This window comes from Manis pentadactyla, chromosome 14 (genome assembly GCF_030020395.1).
Source record: "Manis pentadactyla isolate mManPen7 chromosome 14, mManPen7.hap1, whole genome shotgun sequence".
In the NCBI taxonomy this organism is placed as follows: domain Eukaryota; kingdom Metazoa; phylum Chordata; class Mammalia; order Pholidota; family Manidae; genus Manis; species Manis pentadactyla.
Window position 1 is genome coordinate 17,539,470 of NC_080032.1, and position 27,685 is coordinate 17,567,154.

General features: G+C 46.4%; 1 protein-coding gene across 2 annotated transcripts in view; it reads right to left on the reverse strand.

The window, feature by feature from the left end:
* The window catches only part of RNFT2 (ring finger protein, transmembrane 2), a 56,844-nt gene that overhangs the window by 16,994 nt on the left and 12,165 nt on the right, over window positions 1-27,685 (reverse strand). For both annotated transcript variants that reach the window (XM_036929552.2, XM_057492068.1), the window contains 2 exons: window positions 27,526-27,626; window positions 24,525-24,678 (listed from right to left, as the gene is read on the reverse strand). In XM_036929552.2, coding sequence (XP_036785447.1) covers window positions 24,525-24,678; window positions 27,526-27,626 — 255 coding nt within the window. The remainder of the gene's footprint in view (window positions 1-24,524; window positions 24,679-27,525; window positions 27,627-27,685) is intronic.

Consider the following 27,685-nt stretch of genomic DNA (forward strand, 5'->3'; position numbering starts at 1 on the left):
AAAGCCAGCGTGTTGCCATGAGAGAGTGAGAGAGTGCTGTGCCTTCTCCCAAAATGTCCTTCAGAGAACAACAATCTGATGACTGCAGCCTCCTGCTTAGGGTTCTAATGGCTCCCAGGACCAAGCCTGAATGGCTTACCAAACCCTCTCAGCCTGGTGCTGTCTACACTGGAGCCACAGGCACTACAGAGGCTCCCTGCATGTGCCATGCTCCTGCTCACCTCTGTTCATGCTGGTTTTCCTCCCCCATCTTACTTTGCCACTCCTCCTCTGAGTTTCCAGGGACCACCTCCCAAAATCTGTTCTGCTTTGAGGGATGACATGTGACCTTGATAGTGCCTACCACACAGGGCTACTGTGAGCACCCCAGTGAGTCAGCATTCTCAGAGAGCAGTCCAGGACCCTTTCAGGGGGTCTACGAAGTCAAAACTATTTTCATAATAATTCTAAGACATTATTTGATATTGTTGCTCTCCAACAAGTGTACAGTGGACTTTTTCTTGGGGCTACGTGGAATGCTATCTGTAATAAATATAAGAATGTAGGTATCTTCTATTAAGCAAGACATTTAAAAAATGTATAAAAATGTAAAGAAGTGCCTTTTTTCTCAGTAATTAAATTAATAATTTGAAAATTGTTTTATTAATGTTACTTATGTTAGTATGTAATGGGTTGATTACTGTTTTAAATTAAATAGAATTTTTTAAAGGTTTCAGTTTTAATTTGTATTACAGTGAATGTGGATAGTTATAATCCATGTTAATAAAAGCTCTTTGGGGTCTTCAATACTTTTTGAAAATGTAAGGAGGTCCCAAGTCTAAGATGTTTGAGAACCCCTGAGAAGCACCTGGCACAGAATAAGTATCCAGTAACTTTGACTATATTATGTGTTCCTTTGACCAGGTTGTGAGCTTCATGAGTGCAGAGAACTATATACACTTGTTTCCCATCTTTCCCCTGTGCCTAATCTGGGTGTGTTTCTAGCTGCTGGCTGTCACACCTTTTTCCTCAGTACTAGAGTCCTCAGCTTTTTAGCTGGTTGCACAGCTATCTCAAACAAAGACTGTCCCATCTTCCCTTGCATCTGGGTGCCCATTTCAGTGGCTAAGATATAGTATAAGTGCCATGTAGCAACTTCAGAGAACCTCTCATCTTATTCTTCCCCTTTTCCTCCATTTTGCTGTCTGGAACTTGGATGTAATGGCTGGTATTCTAGCCACTATTTTGGACCATGAGAAGGAGCCCCATACCCGAGGATTGGTGAAATAGTGAGCTGGGATGTATAACATTACCAGGTTTGGATTGTTTGCCTTTGGGCTTTACATGAGAAAGAAATAAACTCTTTAAATTTAAGCCACCACTATTTTGGGTTCTTTGCTGTTATCAGCTTATTCCAATTCTAACTGATACAAAGAGCTTGGCACCCAGTGGTGATCAACAAATGTTTGCTGAATGAATGAATAAATGAATGAATGGGTGGACTAAATGACTTTATAGCTCAAAAAACTAGGTTTTTCACAAGCGTCTTCATAGAGAACCCTGATGCTCAAAGTGCTGGAATTGACAGTCTGCATATAAAGCAAGGTTTATAAAGTGATGAGGCTGGAAGAGAGGAAGGGGGTTGGACTGAGCGCATGTGGCTAAGACATGCAGTGAAGAGGAAGGAAGGAAGGACTGTGGCCAAGGGTACCAGTCAGTTCTGCCTCTTCAAGCTGCTAAGACCCTGTAGGCTGAGCAAGTATAACACTAAAGAACATGGACTTTGGAATCAAATATCCTGACTTTGAATTCTGACTCTGTCTCTTACCAAGTGACCTGGAGCAAACCACTTCAGGCCTCTATGCCTCAACTTCCTCATTGGTAAAATGGGGCTAATGATGACACCTGTCTCCTAGCATTGTTGGGAGGCTAGATGAGCTAAAACATGTAAAACATTGAGTTCCATGCCTGGCACATGGGCAGTACTGCTGCCTCTGCTAGCAGTCTGGTGAGTATAAAACATTTTTCAGACAAAATGAATTAAGCCTGATTAAACAGGATGGCAGTGGACCAGGAAGGCAGAATGGAATGAGCTGATTTTTCTATGTAACCACTGATCATGTGAAACTGTGTTGAAAGTGCAGAGTTTGAAGGCAGATAGCTTAGGTGCATGTACTTTGTAGCTGTGTGGCCTTGGGCATGTTGTTCTCCCTCCCTGGGCCTAGATGGGTTTTGTGTGATGGGAATGTTGTTGATCTCTGACAGTCTGGACCTCTAAGCACGTTACAAGAACTACTGGTATAAGAGTCTGTATTATAGTGTCACTTTTGGTTGTAGGTGACAGAAAGCTACCTTGAAGTAGACTACACAAAGAATGAGGTGTACTGGGTTACAAAACTGGGAAGGCAGGGGTGGCTCTGGCTTCTGGTACAGCCGGGTTCAGGAGTGCAAACAAGGTGGTCAAAGATCTCTATTTCTATAGTTCTGTCTCTTCTCTTCCCCGGATTGTCTCTTCCTATGTGTAAGCTTCATTCCCTCTGGCCAAGGACAGGCTCTCTCCAAATGGTGGTCATGATGACGATGATGATTAATTATTATTATTACTAAGCTCTTATTACATGCTAGGCATCGCTCTGCACACAACATTCGGAAGTAGGTGCTATTAATGCTCCCATCTTACGGGTGAGGAAACTTGAGGCATTGAAGAAATAGGTAACCTTCCCCAGGTGACCTGGCTAGAAAGTGCTAGATCCATCTGTATCTGGTAAGAAAGACCACTGGCAGCCCCAAGCCAACATGCTTACAGCTTAATTCCAACATAAAGAGAGTTTCCAATATAAACATGAAGTTTCTCCCTGGACCCATTTTCAAACTGAATGGCAAGCCTGGGATGATCCACTTGGGAGTCGAGCCCTGGGAACCCAGGAGGCCCAGCTGAGGCCACGAAGCCCTAAAGGTGGGTTGAGCCTGGTTGCATGACCAAGGGTGGGCCAAGCGGAACGACTGACAGCCTGATCAGAATGCAAGCCAGAGGACCATGCGGTTCCTCCAGTAGAAGGGGGGTGTCAGGAAAAGGAGGAAAAGCTTCCCTGAAGGAAAGCTAGCACAGGGCCTCACGAGTCCTCACTGCAAAGCCCTCCTTTAACGCAGGGAAAAATAAGCAGGAACTGTGTCCAGCCCCCGGCCAGAGGAGCCCCTGGGAAATGCAAAGGGCCCCCAGTCTTCCCGGGGTTTTTCCCTTACTGCTTTTCTTACCCTGGACTGCACGTTAGCTCTGGACTGCCACTGGGGATGGGGCCATACTTCATGCTCCAAAATGGGCAGGCTGAGCAGGCGCAAGGGGCTGAAAGCAAAGACTTGTTTTCCCGAGGAGGCCTGCGGGTCTGCGATGCCTGCAGGCTGCACCGGACCGCAGTCTGACAGAGCCCTTCAGAACAAAACACCGGAACAGCGACCTCTGAAGGGCTGTGCCCATCAGCTGAGGGGCAGCGGGGTCCAATCCAGATCATTTCAGCTTGAGAAGGGTGGGAAGAGCTTGATAACTGACTTCAGAACAGTATGGCCAGGGGTGGTGGGAGACAGACTCGTTGAGGGGCCTGGGAATAGAAGGCAGGCTCCAGAGGAATGCAGTGAGGGAGGGAGGGAAGGAAGGAGATGAATGCAGGAGAGGAAAAAGGAGTGTGGGCAGAAGACAGGAGAGAACTGAGTCAGAGGCCAGAAGAAAAGGGCAGCCAGGAGTAAGAGACCAGGCAAAGAGGGGGAAAAGGAGAAGACAGTAACCTCATTATTAAGCATTTACTATGGGCCAGGAGTTGCACATCAAATGCTCCCCGTGTGGGGTAGTTATGACACATTCCCATCTCTCACATGAGAAAGCTCAAGAGGTGTGGGAGGGAGGACCAGAGTGTGGGAGACTAGACTGGTGAGAATTACAGGACGGAAGAGAGAGGAATCTAGCAGAAGAAGAGAACTAGGGTGGGACAGTTTGGTGATGGAAGTTTCTCTGTGGAACACAGTACCTTCATGCTGTCCCGAAATTCGGACAACCTAGGAGATGGACACTGTTACTATGATCCCCAGTTAACAAGTGAGGAGACAGGCTCAGAGAGGGGCAGCAAGTTGTGGATGTGCTACGGGGGCAGAGCCAGGCTTCAACTCCAGTCTGATTTCCCATCTCATGCTTTGGACAACTTTAAGACAGAACAGAGAAAAGGAGGCCCTAGGAGGTAAAGTGAGATGTGGGAAGAGAGAAAGAAAAGATACCAGGATTGGCAGGGGAACTAAAAAGTGATGATGAAAGTCAGGATAACGGTTACTCTCGTTCAGGGGTACTTACCAGAAGGGGGAGTGAAGGGGGTTCCTGGGGGCTGGAAATACTTTATATCTGTGTATATTCGTTACATGCGGCTACTGGGCATTTTAAATACGGCTAAATCCGAATTGAGAAGTGCAGAAAGTATAAAATACACAGGGAATTTCAAAGTCTTAGGAAAAAAAACCCCAAAGGTAAAAGCTCATTCAATTTTTTTATATTGATTATATGTTGAAATGATGCTACTTTGGACTTAATGGGTTAAAGAAAACATACTATTAGAATTAACGTCACTTGTTCCTTTTTTGCTTAATGTGACTACTAGGAAATTTTAAATTGCCTCTGAGGCTCGCATTGTATTTTTATCGGATAGCACTGATACCTTAAAACATATGGACAGACACATTCGTACTTTACCTGTGGATACATACATATATAAAAATTCATCGAGTCTGTATACTTATACTTAGAGCACTTTAAAGTACATCTCAAGATAAAAAAAGAAAAAGTAAAGAACATCCAAACGGAGGCTGAAAACCGGGCGTGGGGGGCGGGGCAGGGGGCGGGGCCAGAGGCCGGCGCCGCGCGTTCCCTGGCAACGGGCGCTGCGGGTGACGTCACCGGCCGGCCGTAGCAGCAATCAATCCCCCTCCCGGCGGTGCAGGCGGGTCGGGCTGCCTACCTCCTCCTCCCAGGGGCCGGATGAGATCACCGCGGCAGGCAGCCGGCTGTCCCCGCGCTCCCAACAAATCGACTCCTCGCCCAGCGCCGGCATCTCATGATCTCATGGCCCCGCGGGACGACGCGGGACGATGAGGTCACAGCCCTGCGCCCCGCACCGCCCCAGTTCGCGCGCCGCCGGCTCCGGGCCGGGCTCTGCGCGCATCCCTCGCCGGTACCGAGCCCGCGCCTATTCGGCGGACAAAGGAGGTCGCTGTCTGTGTGGCGCAAAGCTGACTTTTCCATTCTTTGACGCGCATTTTTCTGCCCTCTTTGAACATTTCACCCCTAAGGCTCGTACGCAGCCGGGAGTGACCGTTCCAGTTCCTCTGGACTTGATGTCAGGAACTGCGCGAGGCGACTTGCCTGCATGATTTCACTGCCTCCTGGTGAATGATGGAAGTTCTATTCTTAGCTCTGTTCTTAACAGACGCGGGAACTGAGGCTCAGAGGGATAAGAGACCTGCCCCAGGTTATCCAGCTAGGAAAGGGTGGAGCAGGGACTTGCACCGAAATGGTCTGAATTAGCCCTTGACTCTCCCTTTCTTCCAGCTGTACCCTAAGTCTCTGCACATTTGTTCCAGTTCCTCACTGCTCTGGCGAGAACAGGGATAATGGCCACACTTGCTGGGTGCCCATGATAAGTCACTGGTCCATATGACAAACCCACGAGGTATTTATTGTGTGGACTAGTTTGCAGGTGAGAACAGGAGGCTCGGAGAGGTGAAATGACTTGCTGCAGAGCTGAGATTTGATACACCACAGACTTTGTATTACTCTACACCACTTTATCCAGAAAAAGATGAAGACTTCTTGTTGACAGTGGAAAATATACTTTCCCTTCTCTCTCCCTCAGGGTCAACCATCCTTTGAAACACAGTTCAAAGAGGGGCCACTGAGACCCTGTTGGAGGGATTCGTGACTCACATGCCAGCAGCACATTCTCTATCACTTACTAACTGTTCATTAATAGAGCTTAGAAGACCTCTAGCAGCATAAACTGCCGTGTGGACAGGGAGGAAGAAAAAAATGGCATTTACTGAGCTGCTGTACTGAGTCAGACACTCAGTCAGGGCCTATTACCAAGGGCAAAGCTGTGAGGGGGTGATTACCATCTCCATTTTGCACATGAGAAAACTGAATTTATTTGAACGCAAGTCAGATAGCAAGGAAGTAAAAGTTTAAGCTCAAACATTATTTTCGCAGAGAAAGACCTTCTCTTTCCCTAATTAAGTCCTTCATGAATTGTTTTATTTTCTGCGTAGTGTTTATCATAATTTGAAGCAGGTTAATGGTGAGCTCCCCAACTAAATGAAAGCAGAGACCCTGTTTCATTCACCACTGCATCCCCACACCTATGACGTTCTTGTCATACAGCAGGCAGTAAATACTCTTGGAATGAATGCAAAGCATTGGTGCTCAGGCTGGTGGACAGTACTGATATTCAAACCCAGGTTTGTTTGAATATAAAACCTGGGCTCATTCCATACTTTCTAGGAAGTCTAAGCCTCTTGGTACATGTACTTTGCTCAACGTAAAGTCCCTCTGCTGACTCAGAGCCTATTAATTCTATATATACAGGATATACATATTTATGCCTGCTCTGATCTTTAGTAGTAGCTCAGCAAGGAAGAGGAAATAGAAACTACAAAAAAGCATTTGCAAGGAAAATGAGGGAAGGATAATAAATACAAAACTCTGTGGTTTCTTGTGGACAAAGGGAAGGAGGGAGAAGGATGGAACCCAGGAGGTGTACACAAAGTTTCTAAGACACTATTAATTTTCTACTTTTTAAGCTGGATACAAGAGTATTTTTTTTTAATACCTTACACATGTTATTTTTAAAAAGCCACAGGCAAAAAAAAAAAAAAAAAAGCCACAGGCAGAAAATTTACCACTTTCCAAATTGACTGTAACAACTGGATAGGCAGGTGGCAAATTAGTAGATGGGGGAAACAGGCCTGGTTTCAGAGAAGTTCATCATTTTGCCTACGATCACACAGCTAATATGTGGCAGAGGTGGGATTTGAAAGCAGGTGTGTCTGATGTCAGCATGGATGCACTTACCTACCACCATATCCTGCCTTCTGATAACAGACACTCAATATTAAAGATCAGAGCCAGTAAAAATACATGTCACCTTCTTCCTCCCACACCCAATTTCCTACAAAGGTCCTCTCTTTGCTGTTCTGGCTTCCACACCTAGCATGGGGAGGAGGCCAGAAAGCATGCCAAGGGCTGGGATCAGCCTCTGCTGCTGTGGCCCCAGGGGCCAGCTGACTTGAGTCCTTGGGGCTGGGCTGAGGCCCCACAGGAGGAGTCAATAGACTGTGAGGAGAAACCTGGCCCTCGACAGCAATAGGCGGGGGCCCAATTTCATTGGCTGTGGCTCCCAGGATTTAAGAGCCTTCACCCCATGAACAGGAAGGGCTCAGGCCACGTGTCCCAGCAACCATGCACACCATGAGCTTCCTTATAAACAGGGCCCTGCTCCCTGGGACCCAGGAGAGGCCTAATTATAAGGTGTTGATGATTAAGCCTGAAGTGGCCTGGGACCCTGCTAGCTACAGAAAGGTGGCCTCTTCCATCTGTCCCAGTCCCAGGTGGATGGATGTGCTTATCTGCTCCCACATCAGCTAGTCTTAGGCCCAAATGCCCTGGGCCACAACTGCCCAAGCCTATTTGACTTCTAAGGCACCGGGGCTTAGGTGCAGGGTAGAAAGGGAGGCAGAGCTGGGCAGAAGGTGCCTCCTTGGCGGCCTAGACCCATGACTTGGAAGTAGATAAGACATGGGCCCCAACTGCACGTCTGTCCTTTCGCTGAGAGGGTGGCTTTGCCCACACCCTGTTACCTCTCTGGGCCACAATTTCCTTCCCCAATGTGGGGATGTAGTAGACTGAATAATGCTTTCCCCACCCTCACCCCCCACCAAAAAAATGATGTCCACATCCTAATCCCTGGAACCTATGAACATACTACCTTATAAGGCAAAAGGAATTCTGTGCAAGTGCCCATGTGATTAAGGATTTGGAGAGAAGATTACCCTGGATTATCAGGGGTGGGGGCCCAATGTCATCACAAGGCCCTTGTCAGAGGGAGGCAGGAGAGTAACAGTGAAGGAAACAGAGGTTGGAGAGATGTGCTTTAAAGATGGAGGATGGGTTCAAAGCCAAGGAACACAGGCGCCTCCAGAAGCTGGAGAGGCAAAGGAACAGACTCACCCTGAGAGTCCCCTGAAGGAACCACTGATACTTGGACTTTAGCCCCATGAGACTGATTTTGGACTTCAGAACTCCAGAACTCTAAAACAGTAACATTTTTGTTTTAAGCCAGTTAGTTTTTAGTAATTGTTACAATAAGCAATAGGAAATTAACAGGGAAGAGACAGTGTCCATTGTCACAGTACACATGATATGTCAAGACTGTCAGAGAATCTTTGTTTAAAGCCTCTCCCTGAAGAGATGGTTCTATGGCCTGATGGGAGGAAGCCAGAAAGCATGCCTGGGGTGGGATGCTGTGGTCCTCGCACCTGTCTCTGACTGCATCTCTTACCACCAGGACTGGCTGCATAATTTGTGATGCCTGGTGGAACGTGAAAATGTGGGGCTGTTGTTAAAACATTATTAAGAATTTCAAGATCACGACAGCAGAGCATTAACCTAAGTGTGGGGCCTTCAGCACAGGCTGCTCACCCATGAAGCTGGCCCTGCCCACTACCCCACCCAGTTTTGCTCCAGCCATACTGACTTGCTGCTCCTTGAACTTGCCAAGCATGCTCCCACCCCAAGGCCCTTGCACATGCTATTTCCCTGGCCTGGAATACTCTTCCCCAGATAATCTGCATGGCTTAATCCTTTCTGTCAAGTCTTTGCACAAATGTCACCTTGAGACCTTCCCTGACCACCCTATTTAAAAGAGCAGGCCTCACCACAGCATTGTTTTACTTTTCTCCACCTGACATATTGCTTATTTATTCCAGTATCTTTTTTACATAAGTCTGTTGAAAGTGAATACTGTGTCTTAACCACTGCTGTTATCTCTAGGACCTAGTATAGGGCCTGGCACAGAGGAGATGGTTTAAAAAAAATGCTGATTGAATGAATGAATAAATGGATGGATGAATAGATGGAAATATGGTGCATGCACTGTGAGAGGCTTTGCAATGTTGTAATGACAATATCATCAATTACTCCTAGAGAATGACAGGAGTAGGGGTGGTGTCATGCCTTCTAGGGTCCCCTTTCTTCTGCCTACTTTATTTTTTCACTAAATAATAAGTCACAGCAACCATGTACTAAGCTGCAGTGACTAGAAGTCTTCATTCACAGACATGATCTTGTAATCTTTACATTGGTATGATTATTATCCTCATTTTAAAGATGAGGAAACTGAGGCTTAGAGAAGTCTTCTGACTCACCTAAGGTCCCATGGCGAATAAGTGGAGCAGCTCAGATGGAGGCTGCCTGTCTGACTCCCAAGTCTAGCAGATCCTTTCAACTGCCCATACATGGTGTGCTTCAGAGAACATATGCCTTCACAATACTCTCCCACCTGTCTGTCAGCCCCTTGAAGGCAGAATAGTTCTTATCTTCACAGTAAAGATCTGGCAGGCACTGAAAACTCTGTGCTGAGCCTTCTAAATCCATGACTACCTCTGCTCCTCACTGGGCTCCAACTTGAGGCAGAGAATATTATCAATCAGTCCTGTACACAGATGTGGCAATGGAAGCCTGAAGCCCTGAACTCACTTACCTGAGGATACACAGCTGGAGGCAAAGCCAGTTTCAAATCCAGACTGCTCCAAGACCCAGCCCAGAGGGCTGGGTGCATATAGGCAATTAGGAAGTGTAAAATTTCTGTCCTTCTTTGGCCTATTCAAAGTCTGACCTTGGCACTTCTGGGCCTCAAGGAGAACAACCAGAGGTCGGCTAAGTCCCAGTGGGCTCTCAGCAGAGCCTGGTTTTAACTCCAATCTCCAACCTCCAGCAAAGTCCTGACCATGAGGGTCACACACAAAAACATACACATAACGAGCATCAACTATGGGGCAGGAATTGCAAAAAGCACCTCCACCTGCATTGTCTCAATGTATTTTTTAGCTCACCTCAAGTCTCCCCTACAACCCTGAGAGGTAAACAGCCTTATCTCCTTTTTTACAAATGAGGAAACTGAAGCACGGAGCAGGGAGATGACAAGTCGGAAATGGCAGAACGAGGGTTCAAAGTGGGATCCACCTGTCTGCAAAGCCCAAGTTCTTGCAATTGGCTTTGGAACCTTTTGGACTAGCTGAAAGTTGAGAAATGTAAGTGGTGGTTTCCCTTGGGCCAAATCTCAGTTCCAAACCCTTTCCTTCCCCAGAGGGAAGGAGGAACCTCTGGCGGAATATGAGAGCAGGTCAGCCCCACCCAGACCAGTGGAAGCCAACAGCAAAAAGCGGCAGAGCAGCAGGCCCTGTACTCCAGGCCGTGCTGCAGGGAGGAGGTGAACTGGACGACTCTGAGGCCACCTCAGGGAGCCTGGATGCCTCCCTAATCATTTAGCTGGAGAAGAGCAAAATAATCACCACTTAGCTGGCTAATTAATCCCTACAGCACCCCAGAGTAGGGGTTGCCCGCCGCATACCCATAATGTGGCTTGGAAAGGTAGGGCAGGGTGGGCCTGAGGGTGGGGACTTGGGCTTCCCCGCCTTGCTCTATATGCAAATTCACACCGACCATGTCCATGGATTCATCTGAGAGTCACTGCACACCCACTCTGTGTCAATGCACCTAAGTGTGAGCATGGCAGACGTCATCCTTGCCCCCCTGGAGCTTAGAGTCCAGCGGGGAGGAACCACCCAACAATTCTCGGGAAAACTGCACACACCGGGCCGTTTCCCAGCCCACTGCATGGCTCTGGCTGGCCCCTCCTGCTGGCAGGCCCTTTCGGCTTTGCTTCACGGAAACAACTCTCTCCCATCTTTAGAACTCAGCTCAAAGGTCACCCCATCTAGGAAGACTTTGCTGGGGGGCTGATTGAGGTGCTCCCCTGTTTTCCAAGAGGGCCCTGGGGTTTCTGCTTCCCTTCTGCTGCCCTGCTGGATTGTGAGTTCTGAGTTTGAAGGTCCTGGGCCAGGGCAGCACTCATGCTTGCAGTGTGCCTGGCACTGTTGATGTTGAACAAATATTTGTGGAATATTTGAGAGGATAAATCATGTGACCTGGACCCAGTAATTTTGAGTCCTGGTTTTCTCATCTGAAGAATAAGGTCTTTCTGGGTCTAACAGTCTGTGAGCAAGAGAGCAGGGGTGTAGCCCAGCCTCTGAGGACTGAAGGCACCTCTGGAATGTCCAAACTGGGCATTAATTTTCATGGTTTGACCTCTGCTAAACCCACAGGCAGAACAAAGCCTTATGAATCCCTCCAGCCTCTGCAAAGGGGACTGATATATAAAGTTCTCTCTATCTGCAAGGAACTGAAATAGACTCTGGCTCACCTAAGCAAAAAGGGACCTTGGAAGGATTCTGGCTTATCTCAGTCTTCAAAGGAGCACAGGCCTGCCAGACCACCTCAGAGCCCAAGTGGAAGGACCTCTACTCTTGGCTGGTGCTTCTCCAACTTTCCCATGCATGCAAAATCACCTGGGGATCTTGTTAAAATGCAGATTGACCTGTGATAGTGTTTCCAGGTGCCCAGTGAATAAATGCACACAATTTATGTGTCCTTGGTTCCTGGGAGAGGACACTGGATGGGCCCTCCTTGGGCCAGGTGCCTGACCTGGAAATTTTGCAATGGGCAGAGGAGCAGGGGTACCTAGAACAGCTATTGCCCTAAGCCCCTATCCTATGTATCCATCCAGTTTTTCCCAGACGAGGGTGGGCCTTGGGATGGGGCGACCACCTTGGTGGGGGGTGGTTGGGGGGTGATGACTGCAGCTGGGGCAGCTCTCTACAGAGTGACCATCTGAGCTGGTAAGAAAGGTATCATCTTTCAACCTGGAAAGTGACTTCCAGAGGCCCAGTGCTGGGGGGAGGGGAGCGGCAGGAGAGTTTAAATAGCAGATGTGTTCCTAATTTCCCCAAGAGGAGGCCTGGCCGCCCCTCCTCCGTGCTGAGTGTTTGCCATTAAAAACAAACAGTATCATTTGGTTCAATATAAAATGAATTAAAGGAAATTAAACAGTGGGGGCCATGTGGCAAGCCTTGTCCTCCATTGTCTGAGGCTGTTTTTCATCTTCCCCAGTGGGGAACAACAGCTTGGGGGGTGTGGAGCTGAGCAGGACTGGATAAATAAATAAATAACACAAAGCCCCCCCACCCACCCTTCTGTGCAAAGGCTGGGGTTCAGAAAATCTCAGGTGCCCACCCAGTGCCTACTGTGTCCCTTGGTGGCAGAATGTATAGCCTTTGAGAGTCTCCCAGGGAACAGAGTGAAGGGAAAAAAACCAAAACAAAACAACAAAAAGTGATGTGTGGGCCCCTGAGACAGAGAGGGTGCCGAGGGACGTAACAGGCCAGAGCAGGCTGCAAGCTGATGGGGATCCTGACCGTTGCTCACTTGGGGAACAGTTGCTGCTGCCCTTTGAGCTGGGATAACTGAGTCAGGGGGATGGGTAGAGAAAGATGGACAGAGAGGATTGAATAACAGTTCAACAGAGGAGGGATGCTGAAACTAGGCTGCCACGTTCAAATCCTGGCCCTGCCACTTAATAGCTGTGTGCCCTTGGCAAGTCACTTACCCTCTCTGTGCCTCAGTTTCCTCATCTGCAAATTGGGGATAATAAGAGTATCTTCAGAGGGTTATGAGGACTAGTTCGTGCCTCTGAAGCACTCAGAACAGTACTAGGCATTTGTTGTTATGATGTTATAATATTTATGATATTATTATTGTTGGTCTTGGGGGCATCTCTCTCAGCATCTAGAAGACCTAGCCTCAAGTCACAGCTCTGCCACAGACTTGCTGTGTGACACTGGGAATGTGAAAACACAACTTGCTGAGCCTCAGGTCCTTTACAAACAGGGAAAATCGCCTGGGACAGACTGTTGGTGCCTCCCAACGTCTGTTCTCCCCTTCTGCCTTCAAAATAAGAATCCTGATTTTTGTGTAGGTACAGCTATAAGAGGATCTCCCAGCTGCCCATGCAGTGACCGTGACTGAGTGGTGGCCAGTGAGATGTAAATGACAGGGCCAGGCACAATTTATGAGAAGTCACCACCAAAGGGATAGGAACACTTGTGACTGCTGCTGCAAAATCCCATGTGAAACAGCAGCATGCATAATCCGGAGCACATTGAGAAGGGTAATGCTCCATGACCAAGTGGGCTGGTTCCAAGAAACCCACCCCAACAGGACATCCAGTAATGCAGTTCCTCGTGTTAACAGAGTGAAGGAGAAAAATCAAATGATTTTTGATCAACAATCATTTTTTATTTTAGAATTTCAGCAAATTGGACTTGCTGGATACTTCCTTGACACAATAAAACATTGGCTTCAGCCCCCAAAGTCAGCACCTTATTTAATGGGAGACTGTGATGGTCAGTTTTACGTTTCAGTTCAAGCTACTGAATCCAGTTATGCAAGCAAACACTAACCAAGGTGTGGCTGAGAAGATACTTTGTAAAAAGATTAACATCTACAATCAGTGGACTTTTAAGAAGATTATCCTTGATAACCTGAGTGGGCCTCATCTAATCAGCTGAGAGGCCACAGAACTCTGCAGGTGTCAGAATGCTCCATTTTCTTTACAAGGAAGAACTGAAGTTAAAATTTAGGCTTCATCTCATGTTCTGACATTGATGGGTGGAGGCTGTCTGGATTGCTGCCTTGAGAGAGGTATACCAGGGTGAAGCAGGGCTGTGCTAGATGAGTGATGTCTGACACAGGCAAGGGCTGGTAAACAGCAGCTCCGAGGCTGTTAGCCATCTCAGGCTTCAGTACTTCTCTAGGGATTAGTGGGCACCTGTGCTACAAACTTCAGGCACAGCAAAGAAAGAACAAATCCTTGGGATGAGTGTGAGCACAAGAGGCCTTGCAGGCTACCTGTTTCCTTAGGGTAAAACTAGGAACTAGCCTGGCAATTTCAAACAGTTAAGTCCTTAAAACAGGCATTTAGCCAAATGTAATGTTGGTTTCCAGCAGAGATCCCTGGCCATATTTCCCTCCTTAGGATCTTCTTTTTCCCAAAGTGTGACTGCTGCAGAATACTGAGTTACCCCTCAGAAATAACTTTCCTGTAAAGGCCAAACTAGAAGGAATTAGGAATGTAAACATATTCTAACTCCTAGTCAGGGTTAGCAAATTTTTTCTTAAAGGGCCAGACCCTAAATATTTTAGGTTTTGTGGGTTATATAGACTTTGTTGCCACTGTTCAACTCTGCAATTATCAAGAAAGCAGCCAGAGACAAACCTTAACTGAATGAGTATGGCTATGTTCCAGTAAAACTCTGTTTACCTAAACAAGCACTGGGTTCACAGGTTGTAGTTTGCCAACACTTGAACTAGATTTTGCAGCATATGTGCTCCTCAATAAAAGGATTCCATAGTTAATAAGTTAGGGAAATATCAAACAAAGTGAAATGAGTTTCTATCCTGCAGAACTTCTCAGAGCCTTTACTATGTACAACTGAGGGATAAAGTTCAAAGCATTTCCCAAAGTTATCTGACCATGGAACACTTTTTTATAAAATCTGCATGAACATTTCCTAAGTCCCCAGAATCGTGGTTCCGTAAACGGTATTCTATTCCATCTAGTTTTGGACAGATTGTGACTTCCTTGCTCACTTTAAACTATGAATGGATAACTGCTAGTGCTATTTTCTTTAAAATAACAATAATCAACCAGCACTTGATCTGTGTTATTTTAATTAATTCTTACAGCAGGGTTATGAAGTAAATTCTCATTTTCCCATTTTAAAGACAGGGAAATTGAGGCTCAGTGAGTTCATCAAGACCCCAAAGGCAGAGGGTGGTGGAACTGGAATTTGAACTTAAGTTTAATTTCAGAGTCTGTGGTCTTTCCATGACCCCACAGTGCCTCCAGGATAAGGCAAATTCTTGCTTGTGTTTCTTGCTTATGTGCTCTAGAATATTCTTGGCAATGAGAGAGATGGGAGGCAAGTTTTTCTAAAGCAGAAAGCACAAGAAACATTAGGTGATACTAGTACAGTAACAGTTATCTTTGTTGCTGGTTTTCTGCTCTGTTCCAGTGAAATCTGTTGATGATAAAAGGATCAACCTCTTGCAACAGCTGCAGACAGAGCACTTGTTGGTTTCACTGCCTACTAGTGGGTGACTTTCTCAGGGGGATTGACCCTTAGTTTCCTCATCTGTAAAATGGGAATAGTAACAGTAGCTATCTCACAGTATAATGTTGATAGGACCAGATGAAATTATGCAAACAAAGCACTCTGCACAGTGGATACATAAACAACCAGGAAGAAAACCTGAGAAATATTAGCTGCTGTTCTTGTTAGGTCTTCAGTCAAGAGTTGGGCTTGGCTCTTAGTTTTGCCACTTACAAGTGTAGTGACACTTGACAAACTGAGCTTCTCTGAGCCTCAGTTTTATCTGTAAAACAGGTTAATGCAAACCTGGCCATCCCCCTCATAGGGCCACTGTAAGGTTTTAAGAGGTGGGCTACATCAGCCAATGAGACAGACCTGTGTCTGCCCCTTAGAATTCATGGGTTAGTAGAGGAGACAATGACACAGATAATTACAGAGCAATGTTCTAAGTGCTGGGACAGAGGGGGCTGTGGAAAAATAAATGAGGGGAACTAATGTTGCATTAAGGGGACCAGGAGTAACTGATACCTATGCTGAGTCTGAAAAAACACAGAATTGATGGGTCAGTGATGACTAAGCAATTCACAACTGTCCAAAGTGTCCTTGGAGGACTCTCTTTAAAAATCCTTGATAAACCTAAACATTTTCCACAATGCGAAAATACAGCTGTTATTTAAAAAAAAGAAAGCTAACTTTTATACGATATAGTATGAGATGTATAATTGAATCCTTGCTACAAACTTTGAGGTGGCATACTGTGCATCCCCCTCCAAATTTCCCACCTGAATCCCCTGGCCTGTGACTCAAGTGAACTATCTCACATGAATTATGTTACATTGCACGGTAAAAGGGATTTTCCAGATATAATTAAGGTTACTAGTCAGTTGACTTTGAGTTCATCAAAAGGGAGAGTACCTGGGTGGGTCTAATCTAATCACATGAGCCATTTAGATGCAGAAGGGGAAGTCAGAGAGAAATGACACAGAATGATTCTGCATGCCGTTTCTGGATTAAAGATGGCAAAAGCCATGAGAAAGGGCGGCAGAGTGGTTTCTGGGAGCTGAGAGTGATCCCCGGCTGACAGCCAGCAAGAAAATGGGGTCACAGTTCTACCACACAGAACCGAATTGTGCCAGCAACCTGGATGAACCTGGAAGTAGATTCTCCTCTAGACAGGAGCCCAGCCTGGCTGACGATTTGATTTTGACCCTGTGAGACCCTCTACAGTGAACACGGTCAAGCCTGCCTGGCTTCTGACCTACAGATCTGTGAACCAACATATGGAGGTTTTTTAAGGCACTAAATTGGTGGTAATTTGCTAGACAGCAACTAAAAACTAATGCATGTAGGCACTAGGATTATCTCATTTTATAGATGAGGAAATGAAAGCAAGCAGAGATGAACTAGCAGGGTCACACAGCTGGTAAACGGCAAAGGGTTTTTCAAATGGGGTGTGAACACAGGGAAGCTGACTTTTAACCATTATGCTGTGTTTTCTGTATGTATTTGCCAGGAACAATCTCCAACATAGGTGATGAAGTGAAAAAAAAAAAAGCAAGATGGGAGATGTGTGTATACTATGACTACGTGAATATATAAAGATGAATGGGAAATATTCTGTTTTTGGTGTTTTGACTTCTGAATCCTGTGCTATTTACAAAACAAAGTATCCTCCATAATTAGAGGGATGGACAAAGTTGGGAGACAACTGAATGGATGCAAAAATACTCTCTAAAGAGGGCACAGCTGTGGCAAGCTGGTCTGTTGGTACATTAGGCTGCTAGGGCTGCCATTACAAAGTGCCACAGACTGGCAGCTTAAACAACAGAAGTTTACTGTCTCATATTCTGGAGGCTACAAGTCTGAGATAAGGTGTAGGCAGGGCTGGTTCTTCTGAGGCCTCTCTCCTTGGCTTGCAGATGGCCATCTTCTCCCGGTGTCCCCACATGCTTGTCCCTCTGTGTGTGTCTGTTCTCATTTCCCCTTCTTATAGATACTGGTCATATAAGATTAGGGCTCACCCTAATGACCTGATTTTAACTTCATTGCTCCTTTAAAGAATCTTTCTCCAAGTACAGTCACATTCTGCAGTACTAGGGGTTAGGACTTCAACATACGAATTCTGGGGGTACACAATTCAGCCCAAGACAGCAGGGGAGCTGACCCAGGGCCATAAAACAAACATTTAAGCCAGGGTTTCTCAATCTTGGCACTACTGATATTTTGGACTGGACCATTCTTAGTCATGGGGGGCTGTCTCATGCACTATAGCGTGTTTATTAGCAGCATCTCTGGCCTCTTCCCCCTAAAATCTAATAGCAGCCCTGCCCACCTTATGATAACCAGAATCATCTCCAGAAATTGCCAAATGTTCCCCTAGTTGGGAACCGCTGCTTTAACCCCGGGGCACAGGGAGCTGGGCAGTGCTGCTGGGTCCTCTGAGAAACTCAGCAGTTCATACGCAAGTGGTGGGCAGTGAGAACCACAGCTCAGGCCCAGGAAACCCACCCCTGCCCTGGCTGGTGCAGATGTCTGCTCAGGACAGGACGGGGAGGCAATGCCTGACCTCCAGGAGGCAGGAAGACTCAATCAATGGGAAACCACTCTGAAAGCAGAAGAGCTGGGTTCAGAGCCCAGAAAATAGAGGATTTTAATGGCACAAAAAGCCTCAAGAATCCTCTTGGCTCTCACATCCGAGAAAACCACTTTTCTTGCCCTTGTCCCTCCTCTCCTCCCCTTCCCTGTACTGACAGGCCAACCACCGGGACCAAGAGCTCATGGAATCTCACCCTGCTGAAGCCTCTTGTCCCAGGAACCAGAAGCTAGGTAAGATGATTTGAGACAAGGGAAGGGCTTCCTCCGTCCTATTCTTATGGAAAAGGCAGAAAGTTGGTCAAATAGGCTAAGCCTAACCTTGTTTCAGCTACAGCTAATCCTACTAACTACCAGCAGCTGGGAACACGCCTTCTACCTTCTGATTATCTGAAGAGGATAAAAGTGACCAATTTAGACCTGAGGAAGCTGAGGGCTCCAAAGAGTCGGGTCACTTGTGCAGGGTCACATAGGTAATAAGTCAAGGAGCCAGGATTGGAACATGGTTTTGCTGACTCAAGGCCAGGGTTCCTTCTACCCCACAGTGGTGCCTTCATTTACCAGTGCCCTGCCGGAGAGTTCTCAGAGAAGTGTCTGCTTTTACGTTTTTCCATCTAAGGAATGGGCAGAACGGCAGCTATTTGCTATGCATACTATTGGGAGGCTGAATTCTATGATGATGGACGTGTTCTCTATCTGTGCTGCCTGACGTGGTAGTCACTGCAAGTGGCTATCAAACTCCTGAAACATGACTAGTGTGACTAAATAACTGGATTTTAAATTAAATTTGATTTAAATAACCACATGCAATGGTGCCAAGTAAGGGCAAAGGGCCTGAGAAGGAAGGCGCTGGGTGCATTGGGGGAAACTGAAGGACACCAGGGGCTGGTCCAGAGTGAGCAAGGGAGAGAGTCCCAGGTGATGAGGTCAGAGAAGTGGGGAGGAGCCAGATCAGGCAAAGCCAAGACGTAGGGTTAGATGAGTTATCCAGATTTAAAATGACAAGTGAGTGCTCCAGATACCTGGCCAGTGAGATGGTCTGGGGCTGAAGCTGCAGACCAGTGGTCACCATCACTAACCCCACCCCATCTTGACCACCCAGTGGGCATGGCTCTCCTGGGAGGCCCATGTGAGAAGACTCCCAGCAGACCCTCTGATGTCTGGAAGCACATGGGAATTGGTGGCTCACCCAGCCTTGCACACTAGGGACTGTGGGGCCATCAAGCAAACCTAAATACCAAAAGCCCTTCAGCATAATGATTATAATATTACAAACCAACCCACCCTCTCAGTAGATGGCCTGGCGGTGTGGGAAGGAGCATCTGCATTGTGAGTCATTAGGGTCCCTGACAGATGTGCTCATCTCCCCTCCCCCCACCAGCTGCAAATGAAGACCCGTCCTTTTCTTTGGCCCAGACAAGGATTGATGAGGATTCGGGAGAGTACTCAGACAGCCAAGGAGAGGCTGTGAACCTTTTCCAAGCCTGCAATTTATCTTGAGGAGACTATTCACATCACTTTTTACAGGCTGGATTATGCCCTGACCTGGCACATTAATCTCACCGAATAAAATAATAATAATCAGAAAAAGGGAGCTGGACAGTCGCCAGGGAGGCATTAATAACTGTCGCCCTCCCATCCCCGCCTCCTTGTGCCCAGCAGTGCCCATCTGAAGGAGAAGGAAGTGAAGCAACTATGGCCTTGAACTTGGGGAAATTTTGTATTGATGGTATCTGGGGCCTCCTCTTCTCAATCAGCCCTAAGGAATTTCCCAAACAAATTCAGGGATCTTACATGGGAGGGGAGTATAGCCCAGTAACTCAGAGCAGGGCTTTGGGGGTCAGACAATCTGAGTTCAAGTCCCTGCTCAGCCATTTAACAAGCTGTATGGCCTTTGACTACTGCCTTAACCTCTCTTTGTGTTTATTTTCTCCTCTGAAAAACAGGGATAAAAACAGCACCTGTCAGGAATGTAAAATGGTATAACCACTGTGGAAAAGAGTTTGGCAAATTCCTCAAAAAGTTAAACATAGAGCTACCATATGACCCAGCAATTAAACTCCTAAGCATTTAGTCAGAAAAACTGCTCAGATACATGCAGACAATGTTCAAACCAGCACTATTGACAATAGCCAAAAAGTTTCCATCAAACCCAAATGTCCATCAACAGATGAATGGATAAACAAATGGTGGTCTGTCCATAAATGGAATGATTCAGCCATAAAAAGGAAGGAAGCACCGATACAGGCTACAACATGGATGAACCCTGAAAACATGATTCTGAGTGAAAGGCCACATAAAGTATGATTCCATTTATGTGCAATGTCAGAAGGGGAAAATCCGTACACAGAGAGTAGATTAGTGGTGCCAGAAGTTGGGGGTTGAGTTATGGGGTTGCCTTTGGGGGTGATGCAAATGTCTATCTGGAACTAGACCGATGTGATGGCTGCATAGCACTCAATGTACTGAATGCCACCATATACTTTAAAATGATTACTGATTAAGTTGATGTTATGTGAATTTAACACAATAAAAAACATACCAAACAAGTGCACTTGCCTTGTAAGACAGATATCAGAGGGCAATGAGTTAGAGCAGCACCTGGCCCACACTAGCTGCCCCAGCTATACGAGGTTGGCAATCCTCAGCATGTTATTTAACGAAGTTTCCACTCTGAAAAGAGCTATCAAGTGCACCTACTCTCCCAGGATTAAGATTAAATGACACAATGTCTCCAGCAGACTATGAACTCCACGAGTACAGGGATTTTGTCTACTTTATTTACTGATATATCCCCAGTGCCTAGAACAGCGGCTGGAACATAAATGGTATTTGGCAAATATTTCTTGAGCAAATGGCATTACTTAACACACTTCCTGGCTCCTGACAATTGCTCAGCAATTTTTGGCTCTATTTATTATTATCAGTTTGGTTGGCAGATTTCTTTGAGGCTCCCTACCTGGTCCTTTCTAGCATAGAAAAGAAGTGAGTACTGTTTTATCTTATGAATATGTGTCTTCATGACAGAGGTGTTTGGACAGCTACTGAACACAAAATGTTTGAGCTGAGCTGGGAAAGGAATTTAAGCTCTTATTGCTGCTCTAAGAGGAATTGGTGAGAGCTAACATAGCCGGTTAGACTGTGGACCCATCCATCCATTCGTCCATCTGTCCATCCATCCGTCCATCCATCCATCTATCCATCCAGTCACCCACCCACTCACTCGCCTACCTATCTATCCACATATCCACCAACCTTCCCATCCAGTCATCCATCTATGTACATATACATTCACCCATCCATCTACCCACCCAAACATACATACATACATACAATAAGTGTTTGAGTACATATCAGATGCTGGTGATCCATCAACAAATAACATTCATTTCCTGCTGTCACAGAAGTTACAATAAGTAGAGAAGGCAGATAATTAAACAGGCAATTACAGTCAGGAAGCTGAGTCCTAGAATAGAGGGAGTATAGAGTGTTCTGGGAGTCCTCAGCTGGGGCACCATCCCTAGCCTGAGGGGTCGGGGAGCCTGTGACTTGCAGGAGGAACAGGAGTGAGTCACAACAACAAGAGATGGGGAAGGGTGTTTGAGACAGATGGATGAGCAGTGCAGTGGGTAGGAGAGGAGACAGGGTAGCACACAGCCCACTCTGAATAACTATGGGTTAGGTATTCAGTGCCTCAATTTTCTTCTCTGGGAAATGGGATAAGAGCATCTACCAATGTCAGAATGGGGCTAGTTAATGTGTATAAAGAGATAAAGGAAGTAGGGTCCAGCTGAAGCAGAGAACAGAGTAAAGGGACAGGCTGCAGGGAGTGAGTTGAACGAGGAAGGTGGGACCAGGGGTAAAGGGTTGCAAAGCCTCACCTGTCCCCTCTCCAGGCAATGACCAAACTGCTCCTCACTTCATCTACATACATTAAGTCCTTTTATCTTAACAGCATCTCGAATAGGGCTTTGTTAATACTCTTATTTTCTATAGGAAGAAACATATTCAGACACCTTAAGTGACTCACCCAAGGCCCCATGGCTGGGAAGGACAGGGTCAGGGTTGGCCCATGAGCCCTGGCATCTGGTCCATTCAGTGCCTGGCAGGTGTTCTGAAGTGGCTGAGGCTTTGGGAGTAGGAAGATTTGGATTCTTTTTCAGATTCTAGAGCTGTTATAGAGCAGCTGGGTGTTTTTTGGATAAAACATATTACCTATCTTTCAGCTTCTGTACAGTAAGTGAAAAACATCCACCCAAAGATACCCATTTTATAGAATAGGGAACAGAGGCCTGGAAAGATAAGTAACCTACCTAAGGCCACACAGCTAGATGGTGCAGAGCTGGTAGTCAGCTAAAAGACTAAACAACACTAAGAAGTACTGCAAGTCATTCACTGAGCATTTACTATGTGCTGGACATAGGGCAGAGCACTTTCTATTTCCCACCAGCAATAGTCCTTACGACACTGGACGAGAGAATGGCACTATCATTGTCATCAGTGGAGAGGTGAGGAACTAAGACTCAGAGAGGTTTTATCAACTGCCTGACGCCACACAGCTAGGAAGGGGTCCAGCTGTGACCTGGATGTAGATGTATCCAGACCTCAAGTCTATGCAGATAACCATTAGGTCATGATGCTTCCAGGTGTCAAGTCCCTGGTGCCTCCCTGGTGCTTACTCTGTATGTAGCATGAGCTCAAGGGGCTGATGGTAGCAGTTATTAGGAGGGGCAAGTGGGGAGGCATCTCAGGACTTGCTTAGACCTATTATTACTACTCCTGCCTTTCTTCTCCAGTTTTTTGTCTTTACACCATTTTAGAATTCCTTGCACCGCCTCTGGGCACCACAGCTGTGGCTTCTTCTAAGAAAACAGCCTAGGATTTTGGTTCAACCAGATAAATTGCATGGTTAGGGAGGGGAGTGAAGGTGAGATGTGGGGGGGTGGAAAATCAGACTTGGATGGCTTGGTGTGAAGTAGTAAGAAATAAGACATTCTGGTCTCTGCCCCCCGTTCCTAACACAGAGCTCCTAAAATTCCTTATACATAGGGGTGCTGGCAGGGTCTTTTGTCCTAACGTTTAGTCTTGATCCCAGTTCCTGACACAGCGCTCCTAAGGCCTTTGTAATTTCTTGACTGATAGGAGCACCTGATACCAAACTCCTAAATCCCTTGTAATTTCCTGGAGTGTCTTTTGTTCTAATGAGTTGACTCTTGTGGGCTCCTGGATGGGGGCTGGCCACCAGAAAGACCAAACCATGATTAAAGGGTTGGGATTTTGAGCCCACCTCCCTTATTCTGGAGAGGGGAGTGGGTCTGGAAATTGAGTTAATATTTGATCATGCCAACATGATGAACCTTCCCTAAAAATCCCCACAGTATGGGGTTCTAGGAGCTTCTGGGTTGGTGAACACATCTACATGCTGGGAGGGAGATACACCCCAGCTCCACCAGAATAGGAGCTCCTGCACTCAGCACACGGCCAGGCCTTGCTCTAGGTAACTTTCTGATTGTACTGGTATCCTTTTTCATATCCTTTATTATCTAATAAATGGGTTAACATGTTTCCCTGAGTTCTGTGAACTGTTCTAGCAAACGACTGAACCCAGGGAGTGGGTGGTCATGGGAACCCTGATTTACATGACAACCTGGACTTGCAACTGGTGTGTGAAGTGTAGGGAGAGTAATCTTATAGGACTGAGCCCTTAACCTGTGGGATTTGATGCTATCTCTAGGTAGGCATTGTCAGAATGTCAGAGAATTGCTTGATGTGTGAAAAACCTACATGTCTGATATCAGAAGTATTGAGTGTGTGAGTAAAGAAAAAACACAGTAGGATATTTTTCCTAGATACCTGGCCAATGGGTTTGGTCAGTTGTTAGGATAGATGGCCAGTTCCAACCTGCTCTTCTACCAACCAAAGCCTGGGACAAATTCTGAGCTTTGCGAAGTTGAAAAGTTTTATAGAAAAGAAAGCAAGAGGCTTCAGTGATTCTTTAGCCCAATCTGCCTCTGTTCAGATTCCTCGCTTTGGGTCTTCCTGCAGAGGCAATGGCAGCAATTATATCTCAAAGATGATGTCTTTTCCTGGCCGAGCTCAGTCCTCTGAGTTACAGTGGTTATCCCCCAAGACCTCTTCATCTCAACACCTGCCTTCAGGCCTTTCCCTAAGGTATACTGCAAAGCATCATCACCACCACTTCCCTTTCTGTGCCCGTGGCAGACATCACTAACTGACTGTGGAGTTCATTCATTCTGAGCCTTGGTACCCTTTACAGAACATGCTCCTGAAGTACAAAGAGTCAAAACCTGACAGCATCCATCCCTGGGAGAAGCAAGACCAGGACATGCCAACATGCTTTTTTTCTTTCTCAGATGAAATTTAGATGAAAATTGTATCAAGGGCCATTTGAACAATGAAACTTAAGAAATGCACTTAGAGAGCAGAGGTGTGACAGGAAGGTGGTGACAACAAAGAACCATGCTCAGACTTGGGAATTATAAGAAGGGAGTGGTGGGATCTACTAGCTCAGGCCCTGTTTATTTGATACATTGACATCAGCTCTGCTCATACTGATTATTCCTCCTCCAGGAGGCATCCTGAATCCCCTGCACAGCTGGTGTGAATGGGGCTGCCTGGTGGCTGCAGCCAGTGCCTACCTTGGACTTGACAGCCAGGATGATCTTGGGCAGGGCCACAATGAGGCACTTGAGAGCGATGGTGATGTACTTTAATACAAAGTCTGCGATCCCTACAATCCACAGCAGGTCGAAGAAGTCCAGTGTCTCCAGGTTGGGCTTCAGGAATATGAGGCTGGTGGGGAGGATTCAGAGAATCAGGATGCTCATTTAAGATCACTGGCCCTTGACAGGTCTTAGAAAAATTACCTGTAGAAAGAGCACTGAACTGGGAGTCAAACATCTTTTTCCTGTTTCTGAATCTGCTACTAACTTGCTGTGTGACCTCAGGTGGATATCTTCGCCTATCTGAGCTTCAGTTCTCCTGAAAGTTAAACTACAAGATGGCTTGGCACATCATTAGTTAAGGTTCTCTCCAGTTTTATGGATCCACAAGAGGCTTTATAAGAAATAGCAAAAGGCAGGCAGGAAGGCAGGCTGGCCAACATTATGAAGGCGGGAGGGAGAGAAGTAGGGAAGAGGGAAACTGGTGGGCAGATGTGCTAAGATCTTTATCAGTGTATCTCATTGTCCTGCCCAGTGAGCATTGCTTATCCCCATTTTTTAAGTGAGGCAATGAAGCTTAGAAAGGTGAAGTTAGTCGCCCAAGGTCATGCTGCGTGGTGAGCATTTGGGCATTAGCATCAGATAGTCTTAAATTTGAATTCAGGCTTCTTTATTTATTGGACCCTGGGCTAATGTTCTCTCTGTAACCCTCAGCATTCTCATTAATAAAATGGGAATCGTTCCCTCCCTCTTACATTATTGATGGGATCAGAGAATATAACAGACATAAGGGCTGCCTGCCAGGACCCATGCTCAATTTCTGTAATTACCTCTTCGGAGTCAGACAAGCCGTTCTCAAACTGTCAAAGTTTGTGGTCTATGGACCATACTTTGAGTAGCACTGTTCTCCATCACCTTTAAGGATGATGATGTTGTTTGTGATAATAATAGTAGCCAACATATTTTGGCTCCATCAACCATGCTGGCCCTACTGTACACACTTTACGTGTCCTAATTCATTTTGTCTTCCCAAGGACACTATGAGTTAGTACTATGATAATCCCACTTTTAGCTGGAGAAGCTGGGGTGCTAATAAGTGGGGTTGCCTGCCCGTGGCATCTCAGTTAGAATGTGGAGCTAGAGTGAGAACCAGCACCCAAACTGTGCCGGTCCCCCTGCTTTCCTTCCCGCTGGATTAGAGGCTCTGAGCAAGGGCAAAACCGAGTCTTACTGTCCCCTGCAGGGAACAGTCACATAACCCAGTGTGGTGCTTTCAACATACCCTGCTGGGCTCGTGGAAAACGGTGCAAACTGAGACCCTGTTATGACAGCATCCTAGGAATGAACTGGTGCATTTTTTTACTTTAATTTTAAAAAATCTTTCTATTTCTAATAAAAATATTTGAAGATCTCAAGTAGGGCAAAATCAATGACAATAATCTCTTCTGGCATCTATGACAAAACCTTCCACGTCCTGGTCTGTCTCCTTGGAATGCCTCGCATCCAATTTTGAGTGGCGTCCATGTCATGATACGGGGAAAGGTTGGCAGCCGTGAGCCCCCTTCTGTGTCTGAGCTCTTGCCCTTCCCCAGGGACAGCCCAGGCTGGTGGGCTAACTTCTATGCTCTGCTTCTCTGATCACAATACCATGAAGATCTGCCTCCCCATTTCTATTTTATCCCAGAGACCCAAGTTGGTGTTAACTTCAACCATCTGAGTTTTAGTTCACTATTGTTTCCTGTTTTGGCTTTTGGGGGAGAAAAGGTATGGAAGTGTTTTTCCACAAACTGATCACAAAGTTCACTTGCTTCTATAGTACATGTGAGCTGTAAGAGACCGATGCATTTTATTGTCAGTGTTGCTCCTCATTAGGCACCACCACCTGGAGGTATGGCAATCCATCGAAAAAGAGTATCAATTATGATAGGGTTATGGGTGTGATTATAGCTTATCCAGTACTTTTCACATATTACAACATTTGGTCTTCTTAATAATTAGCCTATTCCAGTGGGTAAGGCAAGAACTAACTTGGTCCCAGTTTCACAGATGAGGAAGTTAGGGGAGGCTCCCAGAGGTCCCGTTATTTGCTGAAGGGCACAAAGCTGGTTAAGTAGCAGGACTGAGGCTCCCTGGTGTTGGTCATCAGACTTCAAATCCTGGGCAGATTCAAGCTAACTTATTAAGGGCTGCCTACCAGGACTAATTCATTAGGGGGGGCTTCATTCAGCCTCAGTTTCCTCACCTGTGAAATGGGGACAGTGATACCCTGCTGGGTCACCAGGAGGGTAAATAAGGTAATGGCTGTGGGAGTCACTTACAAACACACCCTAGACCACTGATATCGATACGGTGGAGGGCTCAGCCCTGTTGCTCTTCTTTTAAGCCACTTTCTTTCTCTTTCTATGCTGCCAGTTTGACTCCAGCCTGGTTTGATGGGGGCACGGAGGTCTGAGCCTAAGAATGTGATCATGCACAGAGAATGGCACGAGCTGGAAATTCAGCCAAGGTTCTGGGAAACTCCATCTCCTATCCCCTCTGGCAGGACCTTGATGTTCTGGGCCAGACAACTAATGCAGTGTGTGAGATGCATGTCGATGGCTTGGAACTAACTCCCCAAACTGCTTTTACAGGGTTGCCCCAGGAAGTGATGAAATCGCTCAGTCCTCCAAGCCCCTTTTCAAAACAGATGTACATGCTCTGAAAGCTCGAGGGTCAACCCCGTCCTAGAGGCCCTCAGTGGCTAGTCCTCCCCCACCAGCCACTATGTGGCTATTGGAGACTATAAAATATCATATGTGGCTGGCATCATATTTCTACTACAGAGCTCTTCTCTGGGCATAAAAGAGGGTAAAATTTTTAAGTTCCAATGTGACATAGAGCTGGTACACTGTTCTCAGGCAAAGGGGTTGTGTGTCCCAAGTCCAACAAAGCCTCTCTCCCACTTTCCCATTGTAGGGGGTCAGTCTCTCCTGCTCACCTGTTGTACAGCTGTTGGGAACTGAATGTATACAGCACATATAAGGTGTTTCCCACCAGAAAGGCCAAGATCCACAAGATGACCAGCACCGACCTCTTCTCCTGAAGACAAAGCAAGAGATCTGTGGGGATGCTGCAATGTCAAAGGTGCACATAGCAGA